Source organism: Lissotriton vulgaris, chromosome 6 (genome assembly GCF_964263255.1).
Source record: "Lissotriton vulgaris chromosome 6, aLisVul1.2, whole genome shotgun sequence".
Taxonomy (NCBI): domain Eukaryota; kingdom Metazoa; phylum Chordata; class Amphibia; order Caudata; family Salamandridae; genus Lissotriton; species Lissotriton vulgaris.
Genome location: NC_141694.1, coordinates 908,916,883 through 908,936,151, shown reverse-complemented (window position 1 = coordinate 908,936,151; position 19,269 = coordinate 908,916,883). Strand labels below are relative to the sequence as shown.

The 19,269-nt window shown below is 44.4% G+C and overlaps 2 protein-coding genes across 7 annotated transcripts in view; one reads left to right on the top strand and one right to left on the bottom strand.

Annotated features, from left to right (window-relative positions):
* Window positions 1-19,269, top strand: part of BIRC6 (baculoviral IAP repeat containing 6) — a 2,386,688-nt gene that overhangs the window by 1,998,832 nt on the left and 368,587 nt on the right. The gene's annotated exons all lie outside the window — the stretch shown is intronic.
* On the bottom strand, window positions 6,716-13,448 carry LOC147708146 (protein TUNAR-like). Its single transcript, XM_086926896.1, has 2 exons — window positions 11,174-13,448; window positions 6,716-9,879 (listed from the first exon to the last, which is right to left on the bottom strand). Exons 1-2 carry the CDS (start codon window positions 11,210-11,212, stop codon window positions 9,688-9,690), a joined length of 231 nt encoding a protein of 76 aa, XP_086783022.1. The 5' UTR covers window positions 11,213-13,448; the 3' UTR covers window positions 6,716-9,687.

The following is a 19,269-nucleotide window of genomic DNA, read 5'->3' as shown; positions in this document are numbered from 1 at the left end:
ATATTCTAAGGTAAGGAATCTATCACTAACTAATGTCTCTTACAGATATATCGTTACACAAGTAGTAACTTGTGCTTTAGTGGTAAAGTGTTCCAGACTCTAGATGCCAGGAAGAAAGTAGAACGGCCACCCCAGCAAGATCTACGAATCCTGGGAATCTTAAGTAGGTGAGCTGAAGACCATCTGAGGACTCTCCTTTGCAAATATGGGAAGCTATATATATTTACAATTATATTAATTGCCCTTTGTATAATGTAAAGAGTCTTTTTTTTCCCTGGGTTTTTATATAGCGCGAACTTGACCTGAAAGTATCAGAGCGCTTTACATGAGCACCAGTTGTAATACAGATGGACACATTCATTTTTGTTGGGCACTGTGAGAAGTTGGCCTGATATATGATGTTCACTAGTTCTAGTGATCACCTTGTATCAGTCCAAACAACCCTTATGGTGATTGGTTGTAAGTCAACCTTATAGACCAGCTATCCTAGTAGCGTGGACAAAAGCAGTCTTTAGGCTAAACTCTTTATGGCATGTGAAGCCAGCTGTTTTACCACATATAACCTTTGAATACCAAATGAAAAGGATACCACACAGGTTGTTATGAAAATAAACAGTTATGTATTAACTAACATGCACCTCTGAACTCTTTATGAGGTCAGAGGGCTAAGCACATGACAAACTCTTAGGAAAAATACGTTTAAGTTGCATGATTTACAATGGTACCCTAGGGGCATGACAAACCATATACTAAGTAAGTGGAATGTGAAAGTCAATTAAAGGAATGGAGCCGTCCAGAGGTTGTAGGATCGCTGGGACCACGCTATACTAACTTGAGGTAGCTAATAGGAGGCCAACGGAGCGCGTGTGCAGAGTGTGAACTCACACGCGAGATGCGTCCAAACGTCTATGGACAGTACAGTTTAAAGAAAAGGTGAGTACGGACGTTCCTGACTAGATAGGACTGAAACGACAACGGAACTGGACACTAGGAGAGTCAAGCTACCCTTGAGCACCGAAATGCTCGTGTTACCTCACCCACAGGCTGCGGGTGCATAGGTGCGAAGTCGTGTTGGGTTTCGGCGTCGAAGTCTATGGAGCCTTGAAGAAAGATGCTGCAGGCGACCAGAAGGAAGATGTCCGGTGCAATCCAAGGGTGGATTGGTGAAGAGGAGAACCTGAAAGCAGAGGGGAAAATGTTCAAAGTCACTAGCCAGTGACTGGAGTGGAACCAGGAGTGAAACCAGATGTCGTCGTCGCGATCAGGTGGAGGTGGACGCTTGTCTCTGCAGCCACGTGGACCAGGTGGTGTCTTCGACCAGGATGGAGGCACGAGCTGTCCCACGCAGGCTCTCGCTGTCGGCGGTGTCGTCTCCGGATTCGGGTTCAACAGGCCTTGGCAAAGGCAACCCACGCGGTGAGTGGAAACAGCGTCTGGAGTGGACCAGGAGGGTCCGGGGTGCTCCTCTTTTGGAAGGAAGCAAGGGCCAGTCTGGAGCAACCAGACCAGCAGCAAAGTTGTCGGTGTTCGTCGTCTAGGAGGTCACTAGCCAGCCGGCAAGTGACCAGACAACGCGTCGAGCAGCAAACAGGCAGAAGGGCCCCACGCAGATCTCGTGGATGCTGGAGGGCTGATCTTCGGTGCAGGAGCTGCTCGGGGTCGGGGCTTCTCAGTCCCCAGAGCACTTGGATGAGGATTCCTCAGGAGTCGTGCTGGAGCGAAGTGCTGCTTCTTTCAAGATTGCCGGTCCCACGTGTCTCGTCGCAACCACGGGTCTCAGCTCTGCTGCAGATGTGGGTTGAGGTCGGAGAGGTCTGGGAATCCGGGTCTCGTCGGGCTCTGAAGTCTGGATCCTTGCAGGAAGACGACAAAGGGAAGTCGCGGTACGCTGATGGTACCTGCAGATGCAGGGTGGACACTCCTTGCCCACAAGGGAGATTCCTTCTGTCTTCTGTGGAGCAGAACGTCGAGGTCCAGAGTTTCTTCTTGTGAAGTTGTTCAGGATAATCTAATTTGGAATGGGACCAGCTCCTACCTTTATTCAGCTAAAGGGGGCTGCACTACGACTAGGTCCCTCCTCTGGGTGGGACCAGGAAGGGGGGTGGTTACACCCCCTTTCCTTTGTCCGGTCTTGCGCCAGCTCTGGGGCTGGAGTGCCCCAGGAACTGGTTCTGACCGGTGTATGCACAGGACACCTTGTGTGCCCCAGGCATGTCTCATTCCTTTCAGCCCTGGCCTACCTAATACACAAAATCCTGTCTGGGGTGGTGCTAGCACCTCCCAAGGCAGGAAACCCTTTGTCCGAGCCTCCCTCGCTGGAAGGACTCCCAGCAGCAGGAGGTCAGACTTGTGTCTGTGGTGGCAGCATTCATTTTGTGATGCTGAGGCTCGAGTTAACTTTAACCCGGGTTCACAGTTACATACATGTCGTGCCCCTCTAGAAGGGTGGAATGCTACCCCCGTCGCCACAATTGGCGAGGGGGTAGTATTCCAATTCGTATGACACCTTACTCGACATGTTTTGATAATGTTATACCAAAGTTAGCATTTGACCGCGAGGTTCATAATGCACTTAAGAGTATATGGTATAGCGTTATCATGGAACAGCTATTAGGACTTGGTTCCGCAAGCTGCAAACGGGCTCAGCTCGTGCCAGAGCACCATCTCACATAATTCCAAGCACTCTGCCTTCAGGATTGATAAGGCCTGCCATAGGAGTGACTGATAGGAGAATATGTGTCCATTTTAGGGTTAGATATAGGAATGCTATATCTAAAGCAAAGGGTGATTACACCACCTTGCCCCATCTGTCGTGCAGCCAGTTGTGTCAGATTTGGATGGCCAGCCAGGGGTGGCATAATACATGCTGCAGCCCCTGGTAGGCTCTGGGTACACCTATGCCCTATATACCTAAGGTATGCTGTACAGGGACTGATAAGGTGGCCCAGTACCAATTAGATATGCACCTAAGGTACATGTAATCCATTTTACAGAGAGAGCAGTGGGCCTGGGGTCCTGAATAGCAGGGTCCCAGGTCAACTAAGTCGAAAAACCAGCAAAACACCAGGCAAAAAGTTGGGGGCAACCATAGTCAGATATCCACCTTCCTACAGGCACGGGGAGATTAAATGATTTGCCCAGAATCGCAAGATATTGAGCATCCCTGCAGAGACTCGAACGTGGTTCCCCAGCTTCGAGGTCGACCGCTTTAGCCGTAAAGCCACATCTTCTCACTCAGCATTGTACTAGGAGCCAGTGGAGATCTCTCAATGCCTTGGTGGCTGATTGATGTTCTCAGCGTTCTATCCCCAACCACAAGAAGCTTGAGGAGCCGCTGCATCGGTTGGATCTTATGCGAGGGGTCAACTGACCTCTAGACCATACCAAAGAGATACGACTGGATGACATGCTCTTAGTCGGTTTCTGCATTGTTATGATGGTAAAGGCTGTACAGAACAGAACCCCCTCAAGATGGACGATTCTGTGCATCAAAACCTGTTATGCCTTGACCAAGAAAGTCCCTTCAGATGGACTTGGGGCCATTCCACCAGGGCCAAATCCAAAACTTCTGCCCTTGCTAGAGGAGTTCCTATCATAGAGATCTGCAAGGCGGTGACATGGGCATCTCTGTTCTCGTTTTCCAAGCACTACTGTCAGGATTCTGAAGTACACTACTGTCTGGATCCTGAAGTGCATAGGGACAGTCATTACGCCAGGGATGTTCTTCAGGATTTCCTTGTCCAACCATCCATCAGGTCTCATGCGTGGGCTCGGAATTGCTCTGTAATCTGTTCTACAGGTGAGGAGTATGTAGGTAGAAATATCCATCAGACGAAAAAGTTACTTAATTGTGGTAATAAACTTTCTGGTGGATATTTTACCTACCTGCAGATTCCTCGCCTTACCCACCACCTCCCGTTTGATGGGTGTGCTATAGGGAACGTTAATAAGATTCCACTTTACGTTTTTGGTACTGCACGACTCAGTCAATGTCAGTTAATCACTCCTTTCGAAGCCTGGGGTAAGAAACTGACCTTGTTGCACAGGGGAGGGCACTATATGGCTCAGATGACGTCACGAGGAACCACTTTTGGTGTCAACAGAAAGCCAGCAGCCCCAGCCGGCATTTTGATAACATTTTTAGGACAAGAGAGTTCTCCATCGACTTGTTTGGAAGTGTGTGAGAATATGTGGTTGTTTTAATTCAGTGTAATTCATAGATTTTCTGCTTTTCATTGCTATTGCTATTGCTGTAGCAATAGCAATGAGGGTATTCATGCGCTTTACAAGTCTTCATCATATATACGTGGGGGCTTTTTAATCAAAAATAGTCATAACTAACCCTGGGCTTAGTACTACGCTACGCTCGTGGAGCGTGCGTAGTTTGCGCTACTACGCACTATGGAAATTGCACGTAGCACAGTGCAAAAACGCATAGCGGGCATTTTTTGCTTGCTCGCGGTCCTCAACGTCAAGTTGGCGCCCGCGATCAAAATCCCGGCGAGACTCTTTCCTCATTTGCGATCAGCAACATCAAGTTGCCGATCGCAAGCGTGGAAAATAAACCTCCCTGCGAGATTCTCAACGCGGGGAGGTCAGGTTTCTTATTGCGAGTGGTCGTGTATGCTCGCGACTGCTCGCGATGAGAAACTACCAGTTCGCGTTGAGAAAACTGCCGCTCTAGTACAAACGTACATGAGCGGCACAATACGACTGCTTGCACTGTGCAAGATGCCATTAGCAGTGATTGCACAGTGCGGACAAGCATCTGGGGCTCTGCAATCAGTGCAAACAGCATTTCCCTACCGCAGTATGCAGTTCGTGTAGCGTGCGTAATGCGAAGTGCACTACGCGTAGCTCTACTACGCAGCCAACGCCCAGGGTTAGTAATAACCTCCCACCCCCTAACAAATGATTCTCATGCTGACTGATGTGGGTTTCTTAACAACTGTGTAAACTGTGCCAAAAATTGATTGTCTGTGCTACTTCAGATAATTCTATGTTGATATCTAAACGGAAAGTCGAACTTGTTTTTTTGTAATCCTTATCTTGCCCTGTCCCTTACTTGCACTGGAGGTAGCTTTCAGCTGAGCATATTGATCCTTTCCTTTGCAGGTATGTTCATTGGGTGACAGTTTGTTTACTGTCAAAACAACGCCTTATTTCCACTTAAACCCTGTGTTAAAATTGTCATATTTTCTGGCCACGTTTTCCCTTGCTGTCTGCGGCACAGGTCACAAGCTGACACACCACACCCACGAGCAAAGGTTTGCCTTTGCAGTACAGAGAAGTGTGGGCAACAAATCAAATGAGAGGCATAACGCACTATGAAGGGGCCCTCCACAGGTACAGTCTTGATAGACAACCAAATATTATCAGATCGGCCGGAAATGTATAGTAAATGCTCAGTTCTAGAAAACCTTGAAGGTCTGTTAGTTATTTTGTTTGTTCTCTCCTGTGATTGGTAGTTCCTAGTGGCAATATAGTGTTTGTGTACGTTGTACTTTAAGTTGCCAACGTTAAGCCCTAGGATCCTTATATGAAGTGTTGTTTGAAAGTGGAGAACATTTTTGCTCTTAGAAGCAAGTTATAAATGAACAAACCTAGAATATCTGAATCTAAAACCATTGATATTACCTTCAGTGGTACTAGCTTTCGATGGTCTTTTATTTAAATTGTTTGAAAGAGAGACCGTACTGCAATGTTGGTGTTTCGACCTGGAATCCAGCTGCTTGAAATGATTTCATTGATACCATTAATTTGAAGATCACCTGGGGCTGGGATGGACAAATATGCGTTCTGAAGAAATATATGTCCCTCTTGTTTAATGGTGCTTTTGTGCTTTAACAGAAAACTTTGTCAGCTATAGTTATTCTAAATGTGAAATGCTTCAGTGGTAAACAGAGTCTGATTTTTGACTGTGTTGTGTCAGATGGGCACTGATCTTGTATTAAAGTTACATCGGTGTGTCCAGGTAATAAGGTTATAGCAAACTTAAGAGACGTAGACTCCAGATGATACAGAAATTGGGAGGGGCATGTTTGATGGTCCTGTGGAATGAACGTCATGGTGTGCGCACCCTGCTTTTATGAAGAACATGGACCACAGGAACACACCCTCCCTCCTCATGGCCTGTGTTGGTTGCTGCCTTTAACATAAACAGATCTACGTGGAAATGGTGATCAATGAGACTGCAGACGTTGAAACGCTCAGCTTCAACAAAACATTAGCCTTCACTTTGTTTCTAGGGGTGTTGTAGTATTAGTAGGAGCCATAAGTGTTCATACCAGATTTACCGTGGAGGCGGTTCTGTTACGCATCACCTGGTTTACAAATCGTAGTGTATTCCATAGCTTAAAACGCTTGGTATTCATATAACGATTGTAGAACTATTGTAATATACTGTAATCTTAATGGGTTGGGATATTATGTTTGAATTGACCATATTCTGAGCTAAACTAAAAAAAAAAAGAATTGATTTGACGTTAATCGCGAAAGACTGTTGTGCTGTTCTTTTGTAGTTACATGAGAACAAGTGAGACAAATGAGAAGCATACACGATTGTCTGCGTGTTTTTATGTTTGTGATTGAATTGTACAAATTGTTAAGTCTACTTGGCCCTGTACCATCTCGCGCATAACAACTGATTAATTCCTGCAACTCGCCATCAATAAACACAAAATATTGCGCTGAAAACAAAATCATTTTTAAAAATGTTTAATGTTTCTGTTCGTTTTTCATGTACAAATTACCGTGAGCAAACGTGGCTACTGCTTTTATTGATTACGATAGGCAAGTCGGTTTTGTCACTTAAAGAAGGAATGTAAGGTACTGTTTCTTGGTTGGTTCTCTCATCACTCGTTGTCATGTTCGCAATCTCCATTTACAATGTTAGCGACAGCACCGCCTACAGCTAGTTTGGTGGAACAGGTGAGGGATTGTATCATCCCATCCTTCCCAGAATCAAACGAGAGGCTCCACGACTTTATATAGCCTTTGTGAAGCCTGTCTGGTGAAGGGCTCCTACACACCTTCGTTTCCGTCTCTTGTAGACAGGAGCGTGGCTTTTTTTGTTTGGGGGGGTCTTAGGGGAGTTACACCCCCCTAATAAATACATTTTCTAATAAAGGACAGATGCTTTCAGTCTGGGATGGTGTGGTGTCTGTCGGATTTCACCAGGAATATTTTACATACAGACAAAAGGCGCACGCTCGCTCTTCCGCTCTGTTTTGAAAGTCCTCAAAAATGTTTGATTATTTTCCAAAATGTTGTGTCTCTCTCACTTAGTGCTCCTAACAATCCGCATTCCTCTCCTTTTCAACTACCACGCAAGCCCGTCATGTGCCCTGCTTGTAGCATAACGTATTTTAAAATTGTATGCCAGCGTGACTCTGAAGTAGACCCCCCAATCTTATTGACCAAGCTACACCCCTACTTGTAAACTGTTCCATGCCCTTTTGGCCCCCTAGTTACTGATGTTTCTTAATTCCCTGTACCCATGTCCCTTCTGAAGTAATTGTGTTTTCTAAAGTTCACCTTTTGGTTTCCAAACTGAGCTAATTGTGTTCACAAATGCCTTTAGTTATGGTGTCCTAGATTTGTGTGTTCAGGTACAAAATGTAAGAGTTCTCCACATTGCACAGAGCTGTAAAATATGCACCTAGGCTTGTCAACCCCCCCTTCAAGTTTATTCTAATTTAGGTAAACTGTTGATCTTTTGAGCTACTAAAACTAGTATACTCTTCTAATAGCTTGTTTATTTTGTTTTGTAACACGCATTGAATATTTTTAAATGGCTGACATTGTGATATCGATATATTTGCTAAAGTTCAACGTCAAGGTAAGTTGGATACTGTTTGATTTGTTCAAGTGGACAAGGGCTTGATGGCCTGTGGTATTCAGATTTGCATTAGTCAGAGATGCTATGTTAGTGGTGGATTTCAAAACAGTAAGCTTATGCCTCCTTTTGAATGTTGTAGCATTTTTGGAAACCTATATAAATCAATTGGTTGTTGTCACAATTCACTATGTCCTGGTGCATTCTTGCCTACTCTTTCCATTTCTTTGTCCGCTTACCCATATAGTGCCCCCGATTTCCAAAAATGAAAGTCTTCCAATTACTCAGATTTGTCAGTTTGAGATTAAGAAGCCTCAATTATTGACGAATCTCAGTGTTATTTTACTGTTGTGCTTTATTTGCGGGTGTGGCTGGAGAACCTGTAGGTGGGTTATGGTGGTGACTTTAATGTATTTTGTCACTGTATTGAAGACTAAGCATGGCTGAGTTTATTATTGGCCTTTATCCTAAGCTAAACCCCCAGTAAATTTTAGTAGCAACCTGTATCTCCAAGTGCCGGCTCCCATCCATCTACCATACAAGTGTTGAATGTCTGCCTAAGAATGACGGCCAGCAGGAGTGCGGTTTGTCTACCAAGTCGAGTAATTAATTACTTTTCCATTTTTATTGTATTTGCTTTTTTCTTGATTATGTGAATGCTTAGGTTTAGCAATGGCTGGGCTGAGGGTTGCTTGATTACCTTCTTGATGCAAGCCCACAAATGTAGGACTCCGCATTTTATTTCTTTCTACACATTTAAAGGAATATATTGTAAAACGCTTTGAAAAGCGCATTACATTGGTGACTAAAATCATGGCTGTATAACAAACGTTATTAGACAGCACACTGAGGCGCTGTTGGAAAGGTATTGCTGCCATTATTATTGTAATTTTGCCTGCGCATGTTGCGTCACGATTTCCTGATTTGATTTGATCCATGAAGGTGTCAAAGATGGGTGAAGAATTACATTTTTGAGGACTCCCTGCTGTCTATCTAGCACAGTGTTTTTTCTTCCTGCAAGTTGAACCGTTCTGTGAAACAGTGTTTGCTTGAGAACCAAACTGTCCTTCTAATGGTCATCGCAGAGCCTCGAATGTGTGATGCAAAGACTGGAGGAATGCCCTGGAGGTGTTGGGTAATTCTTGTACACTGTTTCTGTTGCTTCTGTGACTGGTCAACGATCGACCTCCTCAACCTGGACTTGATACTGAGACTGATCCTGCGCTTGGTTTCTTGTGGAAGGCTATAGGGTAGCTTATACTCACTAGGTGAAATATATAATGATGCTACGTAAGCCATTTATGAAATGGTTGGCAGTAATATACACATTTCATGAAAGGATCACCACTACATCTTAGGATATGAAGGTACTTAAAAAAACTGTTAAAAAAATTGATTACATTGTCTTAATTTCAGCATATACTTGCAACAGTAGAAAGCATCAATTGTTAAATGGAGATTGGCGATACATAAAATATATTAATATATAGGATCTATATTCCTTAAGAAAACATATTTTACATTGTCTTAGAATGCCGGTTGTTTATATTTAATGTTATTGGTCCCTTGCATATTCATTGGCAGTAGTACAATAGCCTTTGCATTTCCATTGTTGAGCTCGAATAGATACATATTCCCACTGTCCGCCTTTAATCTGGCGCTGTCTTTCTTAAAACGGCAAATCTCCTTTTCAGCCATTGATAAAGCGCCCTTCACTAGGCACTTGTCTCAGGAATGTGTTTGAGGCTCCATCCCCTGGCACTGTCCCTTCGGAGGCCATGCTGGTCCGAGTTCGTTTTGTGGAGAGCTGTTGTTCCCTGTGGATGACCAGTGCGGGGGTTGGAATGCCGTCAGAGCGTGGTGTAAACATATACGAAGACAATCACACACAGGTTCAGCACCGTTCCAATGATACCCAACAGCGCCAAGATAGACTCCTCTCTCTCGTCCTTCTCCTCCCGTCTTCTCACTTCTTCTGCTACTGTGATTGCGGAGGTAACCATGTTTCCAAAAAATACCTTCAGCAGAGTTCTGGCAGCTGTCTGGAAGAATGAGGGAGGGGGAAATGAATAAATTAACCGTGCAAGCACTCCTCTTTGTATCTCAATACAGGAATGTATCCATCACCCGTTTTAGTATTCTCAATGCATATCACAGCATTACATACATAACCTGAAATACTTCCTTTATTTCAGTGTTGCTTATATATATATATACATGTGTATATATATATATATATATATATATATATATATATATATATATATATATATATATATATATATATATATACATATATATATATATATATATATATATATATATATATATATATATATATATATATATATATATATATATATATACATATATATATATATATATATATATATGCTCTTTTCTTGCCGAGTGAAACCGGGCGATCAGGGAAGAGATTTTATATATATATATATATATATAGTCTGCATATAGCTAGTTCTCACCATGCAATCTCGATGTTTGAATTGTTTGTGTCGTGTTCCCCATGACCCTTATCCTACCGCTTGAAGAGCAGAGTCTTGTTGTCCTGCAGAGCGTGTTCTAATTAGACATGTGTTGATTAAAGCAGGAGCATGAAATTAGAAACACGCTAGTATTGCATACCCTGCATTTCTCCTCCATAAAGGTGTATAAATAAGTGGATTATCGACATGCATGGATTAGTAGGCGCATGTTTCCATGAAGTATAGAATGCTAGCATAACCAGAATACAGTCAGACGCCATCGCATGTGCACCTCGAGAAGCTCAGCGTTCATTTTAGCCTTAATGGCTTCTGCTTGCTCGCACTTCAAGCTGTTGCAAAATACGCAGCTTCTGAATATGAATTGACATTCGTTCACTTTCTAATCAGCTTCATGATTTTATAAAGGGGTGGTCCTTCCTCATTCCTATGAAATACAGTTGTATTGTGTGTCCAGTGAGTATCATTTGTGTAAACCTGTTACTTCAGTGAACATCGTTTGCCCGCTATGCTGTGATAGTTTACTAGTAAACACGGGTGTTTATAAACCCGGCTATAGTGCCCGCAGAATCCCTGATCTGGGACTGAGATGCACCAAAACCCATTTGTTTTCTCGTATAAGACCTGTACTTTTCTCGTTGCTGCGACATAAACGCGCTGCGAGGAGCAACTATCTTCACTTGCATAAATCAAAGAAAAGATGTCAAATGCATCTCTACCACAGAGGGTTGCATCGAATCCAAGCGACGCACGCTACATGGCAGTGTTGCCCCCCCCCCCTTCCTTTTGCTAGCATCGCTGCTGTGGGCGCGCAGAAAAGGCGAACGTTCCTTACCCTACTACAGTGCATGAGGGATAAAATAGCATCCGGCATGCTTCCGAGTCCCCAACACTGTGGTGAAGCAGCCCTTTCTCTTCATGGAGTGCTGCTATTTCCACCGAGCGCGGGAGAAAAGCAAACGTACACAGAAGACCCGTGTCCTTTGTCTTTGAAGCACCAGGTTGTCCTGGGTTACCAAATACTTCACAAAAAAAGCCCAATACATCAAAAATCCATTTAGGCAGCGCGAGTGAAGGATGATGCTCTAGGGTATCGATCTCCGGCATTAAAAGTGGCCCGTCCTCACAGATATTTGGTTCCCGACTCGCTCGCGGTGAATGTTTTGAATGAAACAGCAGTGCACGTCCCTTGTTGGCGGGTCTCGGAAACAATGGAGACCAAAGGTTGCACTCTGAAATGTTTGCTGCCTACGAGTGGATGCGTCTCGACAGTCCCTCCCGACGTGCCTCCGTGCTCGGTTTCTTGTCAGCCGCCCATAGATGCGACTCGCGACGCCTCGTAACTGTACTTCACGCGCTCCGCGATAGAGCCCCAGACGCTGAGGAATGCGTGCACGAGGCTGAGCCGTGACGCCAGTCCTGGGAGCGCCCCACACCTGCATTCACCGTCCCCGGAAATCTGGGCTTGGCATAGCATATCACCCAGTCTCATCCGAGGGGCACGGGGACGGCGGCGCTGGCTGCACGCGCGAGCGTGATGTAGCATTGATTAAACATGCACTTGGCACTTGCTGAAGGAAGGACGCCTGCAAGCCACCGTTCCAGACAGCCAGTTGCATAACAATGCGAGATGGCGCTGCCTTTTCATTGTCATGCCAAGCACACTGTAATCCCGTAACAACAGTGAACTTGCACCGATTGGAGGGCGGTGCCGAGTTGCTACACGTTCCCCGATGAAGGGTTGCCTGACCCATTTAGTCGGCGGGGCGCCTATATCTATCTGCTCTGTTGACCATATTAATATTTTAGGATATTATTAACGTATTTAATTCTTTGTTCTTACGTGTTGACACCCTGATGTAATGCCGCCGTGAATGCGTCATCTTTTTCCGAGTTGGTGAAGATATCACAATGTTCTGGTTTGCTCATTGGATTGTGCGTTAAACACGCTTCCTAAGTGCATTTGGTTACATTTCATGAGACTGATAGCCCACATGTGATGCTTGAATTTTATGTTTGTATGCTATCACATACAGTGGATTTTTTGGGATAAATATTTTGCGTTGTACTACGTTCCCGGGTTGAATATTTTCACCTTAAAGCCATAGGGGAAACTGAAAAATCAGCGATTGGGTTAACATGCCAGCTATGGTAATGAATGCCACTCCGTCAGATTGATGATTTAATTTGTCTAATTGCTGAATGGAAATGTGTATCTTGAGGTGGCATGGTCAGTGCTTTATATGGGCAGGTAATAAATGTGGACTGACCACATGAATTATTTATTTTTACAAGAGAGTCTGCCAATATTTCTCAACAGTAGTATAGCATAGTTAAAACGGGAATACGGGCACTTCTCGCTAGTGAACAGGTTACTGTGGGATATTGAGTGCCTGCACATTTATATATTATTTTTAAGCACTAGGTACTGAATTCCTAATGTTTTTGCATTGTTCCTGTTTTTCTTTATTGCCTAATCTCTAGTGTTGTCCCGTGAGAACTGATACAGTAAACTAAATAACTGTAGGCTATTTTTTTGGCGAATCAAAGCCCAGTGAATCTAATAAGAATCTAAGGGAACCCTTCACCTTATTTACAGCGTTCACGGCAATGTACTTTTTGCTTAATAGTGTGCCTTTTAAACACCCTCTCTCCTTGCAGTTTCTCTCGAATTGTTGGGATGCATGCCATTGCAATGCGTAAGACTTCGTTTTTGAGAGATAATTTTATCCACAGACTCCTCACTTTTTAAATTTGCCCTAGGTTCCAAACTGGATCAGGAATTTTACATAGCAGCTTCTCTCGTGCCAGAAGGTGGCGCCATTGTGTCTGCAGCTACCTCGCTCTGTCGTGAATCAATTTAGAGGCCCACTGAAAACCAATAAAGGGAGCGGAACAGGAAAACAAAGACAAAAAAGACAAAATCCACCTCCCCAAAAGACAATCTAAGTTTGCTATGCAGTCATTTGATACCACTTCTTATCATGAATATATTTAAAAGTTCAAGTCAACTGATATTATCAAAGCATATTTATGAACACAACATATATTTTCAGACAGCATATTTCTGTTTTGGTCATAACATGTTCATAATTTGTCTCCATTATTGAATTTCCAAAATTAACAAACTCTTCCCACATCACATAAAATCCTCTCTCCGACAAAAAATAATGACCCCATTCATATTAAACACACCTCATGCATACTACACCCTAAAAAAAATCAACTAAAGTTAATTTCCTATTAGCCTGTTATAATTTCCAATCATGGGGGCGTGGCTTGGACGTCGGGAGGAATGGCGGCGTGATTCAGTCCTCCTCCAGGCAGCTACACCCTTACCGTCCACAGAGGGCTGCTACCTGGATCCAGTTCTTAAATTACGGAGAGTTCACTCATCGGAACCCTAAACCAACATGACCTGAGAATCTGGGCTGATTCCGAGCTCGGAATCCTGGTGAAAGAGGTCTCCTTGTTCCGACCGAGGATGACTGCAGAGCGGGGCAGAGACTGAGGCCGGATACAGCAACGCGGTTGTCCCGGGTGTCTGGTCCGCTCCACCGCAGGCAGTGACGGAGCCAATACGATCCCTGAAATCCCCCTCAAGACCGGTGGCATGATTCTGGTCGGAACTGTGAGTACGCTTCTGCTGGCTAACTAACGGACAGTGAAAAACGGCGCGAAAATATCAGCAACTTCAATGGCGGCATAATCAGGCTCCCGACTTTGACCATTGCGCCACAATCTATGCAGTGTGTGTAAGATAAATAAGACGGCTGGGGACATCTGTATTTGTCTGCTTCTGGGCACAACCGCTTGCTATCATGAGGATCGTAAGGATGTGTGCCTGCGAAACGCGCTTCTACAAAATGGCGGCGACTGCTACACTGCGTCTGATCTCGGTGCCCTACATCCTCGCAACAGATGTTAGCAAATATTGACACAATGAGGGTCATGTGCACATTGTCGATCTTGATATGGTCTCTTCCCCACACACACTGATGCGCCAAATGCAACCAGACTCACCAGATTCAGATTTAATTCTGTGTTGTGGCAGCTTGTAATGGCGGCTCCCCAGCGCGCCTGACGTTGCACAGACATCATAACTGGGTCATCCTGCTGCTAGATCACCCTGCTGCTCAGCTCAGTGCCTGGTTCGGTGCTTATGTGTCTGGCTGTGAGGAGTGGCGCAAAAGCGCCTAATATGTCCTATATGTCCTATACAGGCGCATCTATACTGTAAATCTGTAAATCTGCAAATAACAGGCATTAGAGGACGCCTGCATCGCCCTGGGATTTGTCACTGCAAACAAATATGAGAACGTCCTGGGTGCTTGTCAACTGCTGCGATCGCCCTCAGTGCCTGCCCTATGTTTGCTGTGTTTGATGTCGGAGCAGATCTAAAGTCATTAATCATCAAGTGTATTGGGAGCACTCACATGTGAACAAACCTACAGCATGGTGCGCTATAACAACTTAATGTAACTAGCAGTTACAAGGAGTGATACTGTCACTGTATATGTAGTGGCGCCTACCGATGTGTGCGTCTGGAAGGGAAGGCAGCTTATAGGTTGTTACTGAATACACCAATTCCAATTGAGTAAAGCACTTTCGCTAAGGGGGAAGTATCTAATCAACTGACCTGCTCTGTCACAACACAGATTGGTCTTAGCGTTGTACGCCTGGGGGCGCCAAGGAATTCACACAACCCATCGCTGCATACGACTAAAATGGGGGACAAAGATAATGGTGCAGCTTCTAAATGCCTAAAATCTAACCCACCGACACCTGTCAAAGGAAACAAACTAATGGCGGAAGCCATGGATACAATTTTGAGCAGGCTAGAGGAAGTTAGGGACTTGGCCAAATCCACCAAAGATGAGGTTGTTGCTGTCCGCCAGGATATCAAAGACATAACTTCAAGACTAACGGAGTCCGAGGGCAGGATTAGCAAATTGGAAGACTTTGAAAATAAAGCTTGTGGAGCTATCAAGAACCTCTCCTTATGTTCCGACCATCTCGTGAGGAAAGTTGCGGAATTAGAAGACAGAAACAGAAGGGGGAACCTACGAATTTTTGGTATGCCGGAAAAATCTGAAGAATCCCATGGTTCATGCATACCCTTCCTCGAGGAGTGGTTCACGCAGGCCACAAATCTAACCTTCACTCAGCCACTGGAGTTCGATAGGGCACATAGAGTACCGGGACGAATTTCTAAGGATCAGAAAGGCCCAAGAGCGATTGTGTGCAACCCACTTAGGTACCAGCACGCTGAGCAGATACTCACTTTCGCTCGCAAACATAACCATGTGTTATGGAAAGGCCACAAAATCTTTATCTCACAGGACTTTAGTAAGGAAACTATGGAAATTAGGAAAGCCTTCCTTGCATTGAGACCCCAACTGAAATCACTTGGTCACATGTATGGCTTTATTGGTCCGACAAAATTTAGAGTGACTATAAAAGGTATGACTCATGTGTTCTCGGACCCGCGGAAATTGAAACAACTCCTGTTCGATCACGGGGATGGCTCAATGGAAGTCTCCCCTTCAGCTCAGCAAGGAGCCTCTCCATCTGGCCTAGGATAAGCCTTGGTCTAGGGCTTTGGTTCTATTAATCTCGTGTTCCTACCACTCTACTGTTCCTGAACCCTCGTAAGGCCCACTCGACTGGGTCTGGTTTTGTTCGATTCTGGCCTGTTCTTCTGATTGAAATGTGCGCTTCTATGTACCTTTGGATTCTATGCCAGCGACCCTCTGGCAAAAGCTGTATCAGAAAAATGTTATGTCTATGCTGCCATAATATTGCTCGTACCCCTCTTGGGCTCCATCTTGGTACTATGTTCTGGTGTTGTTTTGTAGCATTCTCTTTGCTGTTAATTGCAACCACGATTATTCCTCGATAACTACTGTTGTTACTGAAGTTAATCCAGAGACTTTTCTGAGTTCACTGCTATGGCATCATTGTTGTTTACTGTTGCTACATACTTAGTTATTTTCTTCTCTGGACAGGGGTTGCAGCCCCAAAGATCAATAGTTATGATTAAGCTGCTTGGAGGCGGCCTCGTGGTCGTCCTTCCCGAGTCGCCATGTTCTGTTGTCTCTACTATTGGGGAGGGAGGGGTGGGCTGGGGTTGAGGGAGGAGGGTGGAGGGAGGCTGGTAAGGAGGATGGGGGGGATTGTTTTCGCGTTTTGCATATTGTTTTGTTTAGTTTTGTCCATCTTGCATCCTAGCCTACATCAATTGTACCACATTACGTTCCGAAGCTTATACTCTGTCCTTGTATTTCCTGCATATTGTGCTAGCCCTGCATTTTTCGTGAGAAATGGCACTGATGGTTTTTTCAGAGGTATGACACTGCTTTCACGACCCAATCCTTATGCACACACATGTGTTATGAGACGATATCACTGGTTGAATAACTGATGACTCCTGTTATAGATACTCCAATAGGGAAGACAACTATAGCTAACCTTAGAATATTATCGTTGAATGTGAAAGGACTTAACCAGCCGGTTAAACGCCAAAAGATACTTGACTATCTACGAAGACAGCGTGGAGATATAGCCTTACTGCAGGAAACGAAACTAGAAGCGAAGCAATTTCACACACTGCGCAATAAATATTATACTGAAGTGATAGGCTCTGAGGCAATCTCAAAAAAGAATGGGGTGGTGATGTTAGTGGTCAAGAATGCAAATGTAGAAATAGTCTCTAGTGCAACAGATACAAAAGGTAGATGGGTTTCGGCGAAACTGCTCAAAGATGATACTGAATTCTTTATCACGACTATCTATGCCCCAAATACACACGACCCGTCCTTCTGGGTAAGCCTAACGAAGCAGATCAATTCCATCCCCGACACGGCAGTCCATGTTCTGGCGGGTGACTTCAATCTCCCATACGACCCTATACTAGATAGAGACTCTAAATGCGTCTTTCGTCCGGGCAAAGCCCATAAGGCGTTCATGAAACTATGCAATAGATTTCATATGGTGGACACATGGCGCTTGCTGCATCCTGATGGTAGAGACTACTCCTTCTACTCCCCTCCACATGATTCGTTTTCAAGAATCGATTACATACTCATATCTAAAAACGCTGTGGCAAGAGTTGAGGACGCAGACATTGCTCCCAGATTAGTCTCTGATCATTCCTGCGTCTCCCTCACACTATCTAATATTACACCAACTACCCGTCAATCTATGTGGCGACTCAATGACACTATTATTGATGACACGAAACACAGAGAAGCCATTGACACTGCCATTAAAGATTTCTTGCTGTTAAACAAGAGGGGGGAGACCTCAGACACCATCCGATGGGAGGCACTGAAATCCACTATAAGGGGACTTATTATAAAAATATCCTCTGCAGTTAATAAGAACCGCACTGCAGCCTTGTTGAAATTAGAGGAGGACATTTCAAATCTCCAGCGCACATATTTGGGGAGTAGAAACCCTGAAATCCTAACTAACTTGTCCAATCAGAAATACACTTACAACAAACTTATCAGTGAAAAGGCAGGTATTTGGCTGGATAGGAGGAAGCGTTTCAAAATCTGTGACTCGAACAAAGCGGGAAAGGGGCTAGCGGCTTATCTTAAATTTAAAATTCAGAAGAATACCATTTCCTCCTTACTCGATGGAAATGGTACTCCTAACTCCGATCCTACTAAGATTGCGAATATCTTCAAGGACTTTTATGAGAAACTCTATGCTAAGAACATTAACATAGACATTGGAAAAATAAATAAATACCTCTCCAATTGCACGCTCCCAACGCCTACGTCCGCAGAAAGGGACTCCTTGAATGAACCAATCTCTGAATTGGAAGTTATTAGTGCGATCAAATCTCTCAAAAAGGGGAAAGCCCCTGGCCCTGACGGCTATACAGCACAATTTTATAAGACCTTCGCCCACAGTCTCACAACTCCTCTTTTAGAGGTTTTTCATGAAATTAGCAGCACAGGAGAAGTTAAGGGAACTATGGCTGAGGCTGTAATTGCGGTAATACCCAAGGAAGGCAAAGACCACAAACTCCCCAAAAACTACAGGCCTATCTCACTGATAAATTTAGATTGTAAGCTCCTGGCATCGATTCTAGCGAGACGTATTCAGAAGGTCCTGCCGTCCCTAATACATCCCTCACTAGCGGGTTTCCTGAAAAATAGGTTCTCGAGCGATAACACGAGAATCCTGGCTCATGTTATTGAAAAAGCGAAATTCTTATCCACACCCACCATTGCAATTACACTGGATGCTGAGAAAGCGTTCGACAAAGTAGACTGGACTTACTTAAATGCTGTACTACACAAATTCGACCTGGGTCCCATATTCACTAAACTAGTCATGTCCCTCTATGCCTGTCCCTCTGCTAGAGTACGAGCTGGTGGCGCTTTTTCCTCCCCCTTTGGGCTAGAGCAGGGAACTAGGCAGGGTTGTCCACTGTCCCCGTCCTTATTCCTCCTGGCAATTGAGCCCTTCCTATACTATATAAGGGAAAATCCTGACATTGCTGGAATTCGGTTCGCTGACTGTACAATTAAACTCACGGCCTATGCAGATGACGTGTTGGTCATGAGTGAACAAGCCGATAAGGCTATCCCAGCGTTACTGTCCACAATAGATGAATTTTCAAATGTATCTGGATACTCCTTGAACAAGGATAAAACGGAGGTGAAGTCATTAAATAACCTATGTGATAAAAACATCCTGGGCGACTCCGGGCTTACCTGGCAGCCGAAGAGTTTTAAATATTTGGGACTGGAATTTGAAAAGGATTTGATATCCACCTTAAAAATTAATGAAGAGCTGCTTTATAAAAAGATACAAAAACTATTGGACGGCTGGTCTCCAAAATTCCTCTCGTGGTGGGGTAGGGCGGAAACACTAAAAATGATGATCAGTCCCTTGGTAAACTACATGGCATGT

What these genes read in the sequence shown, in the direction of transcription:
- LOC147708146 (XM_086926896.1), bottom strand. Translation starts at nt 11,212, where the DNA reads ATGCCGGATGCTATTTTATCCCTCATGCACTGTAGTAGG. An exon ending in CCCTCATGCACTGTAGTAGG is followed by an intron (nt 9,880 to 11,173) that starts GTAAGGAACGTT and finishes TCATTCTTCCAG; the next exon opens with ACAGCTGCCAGAACTCTGCT.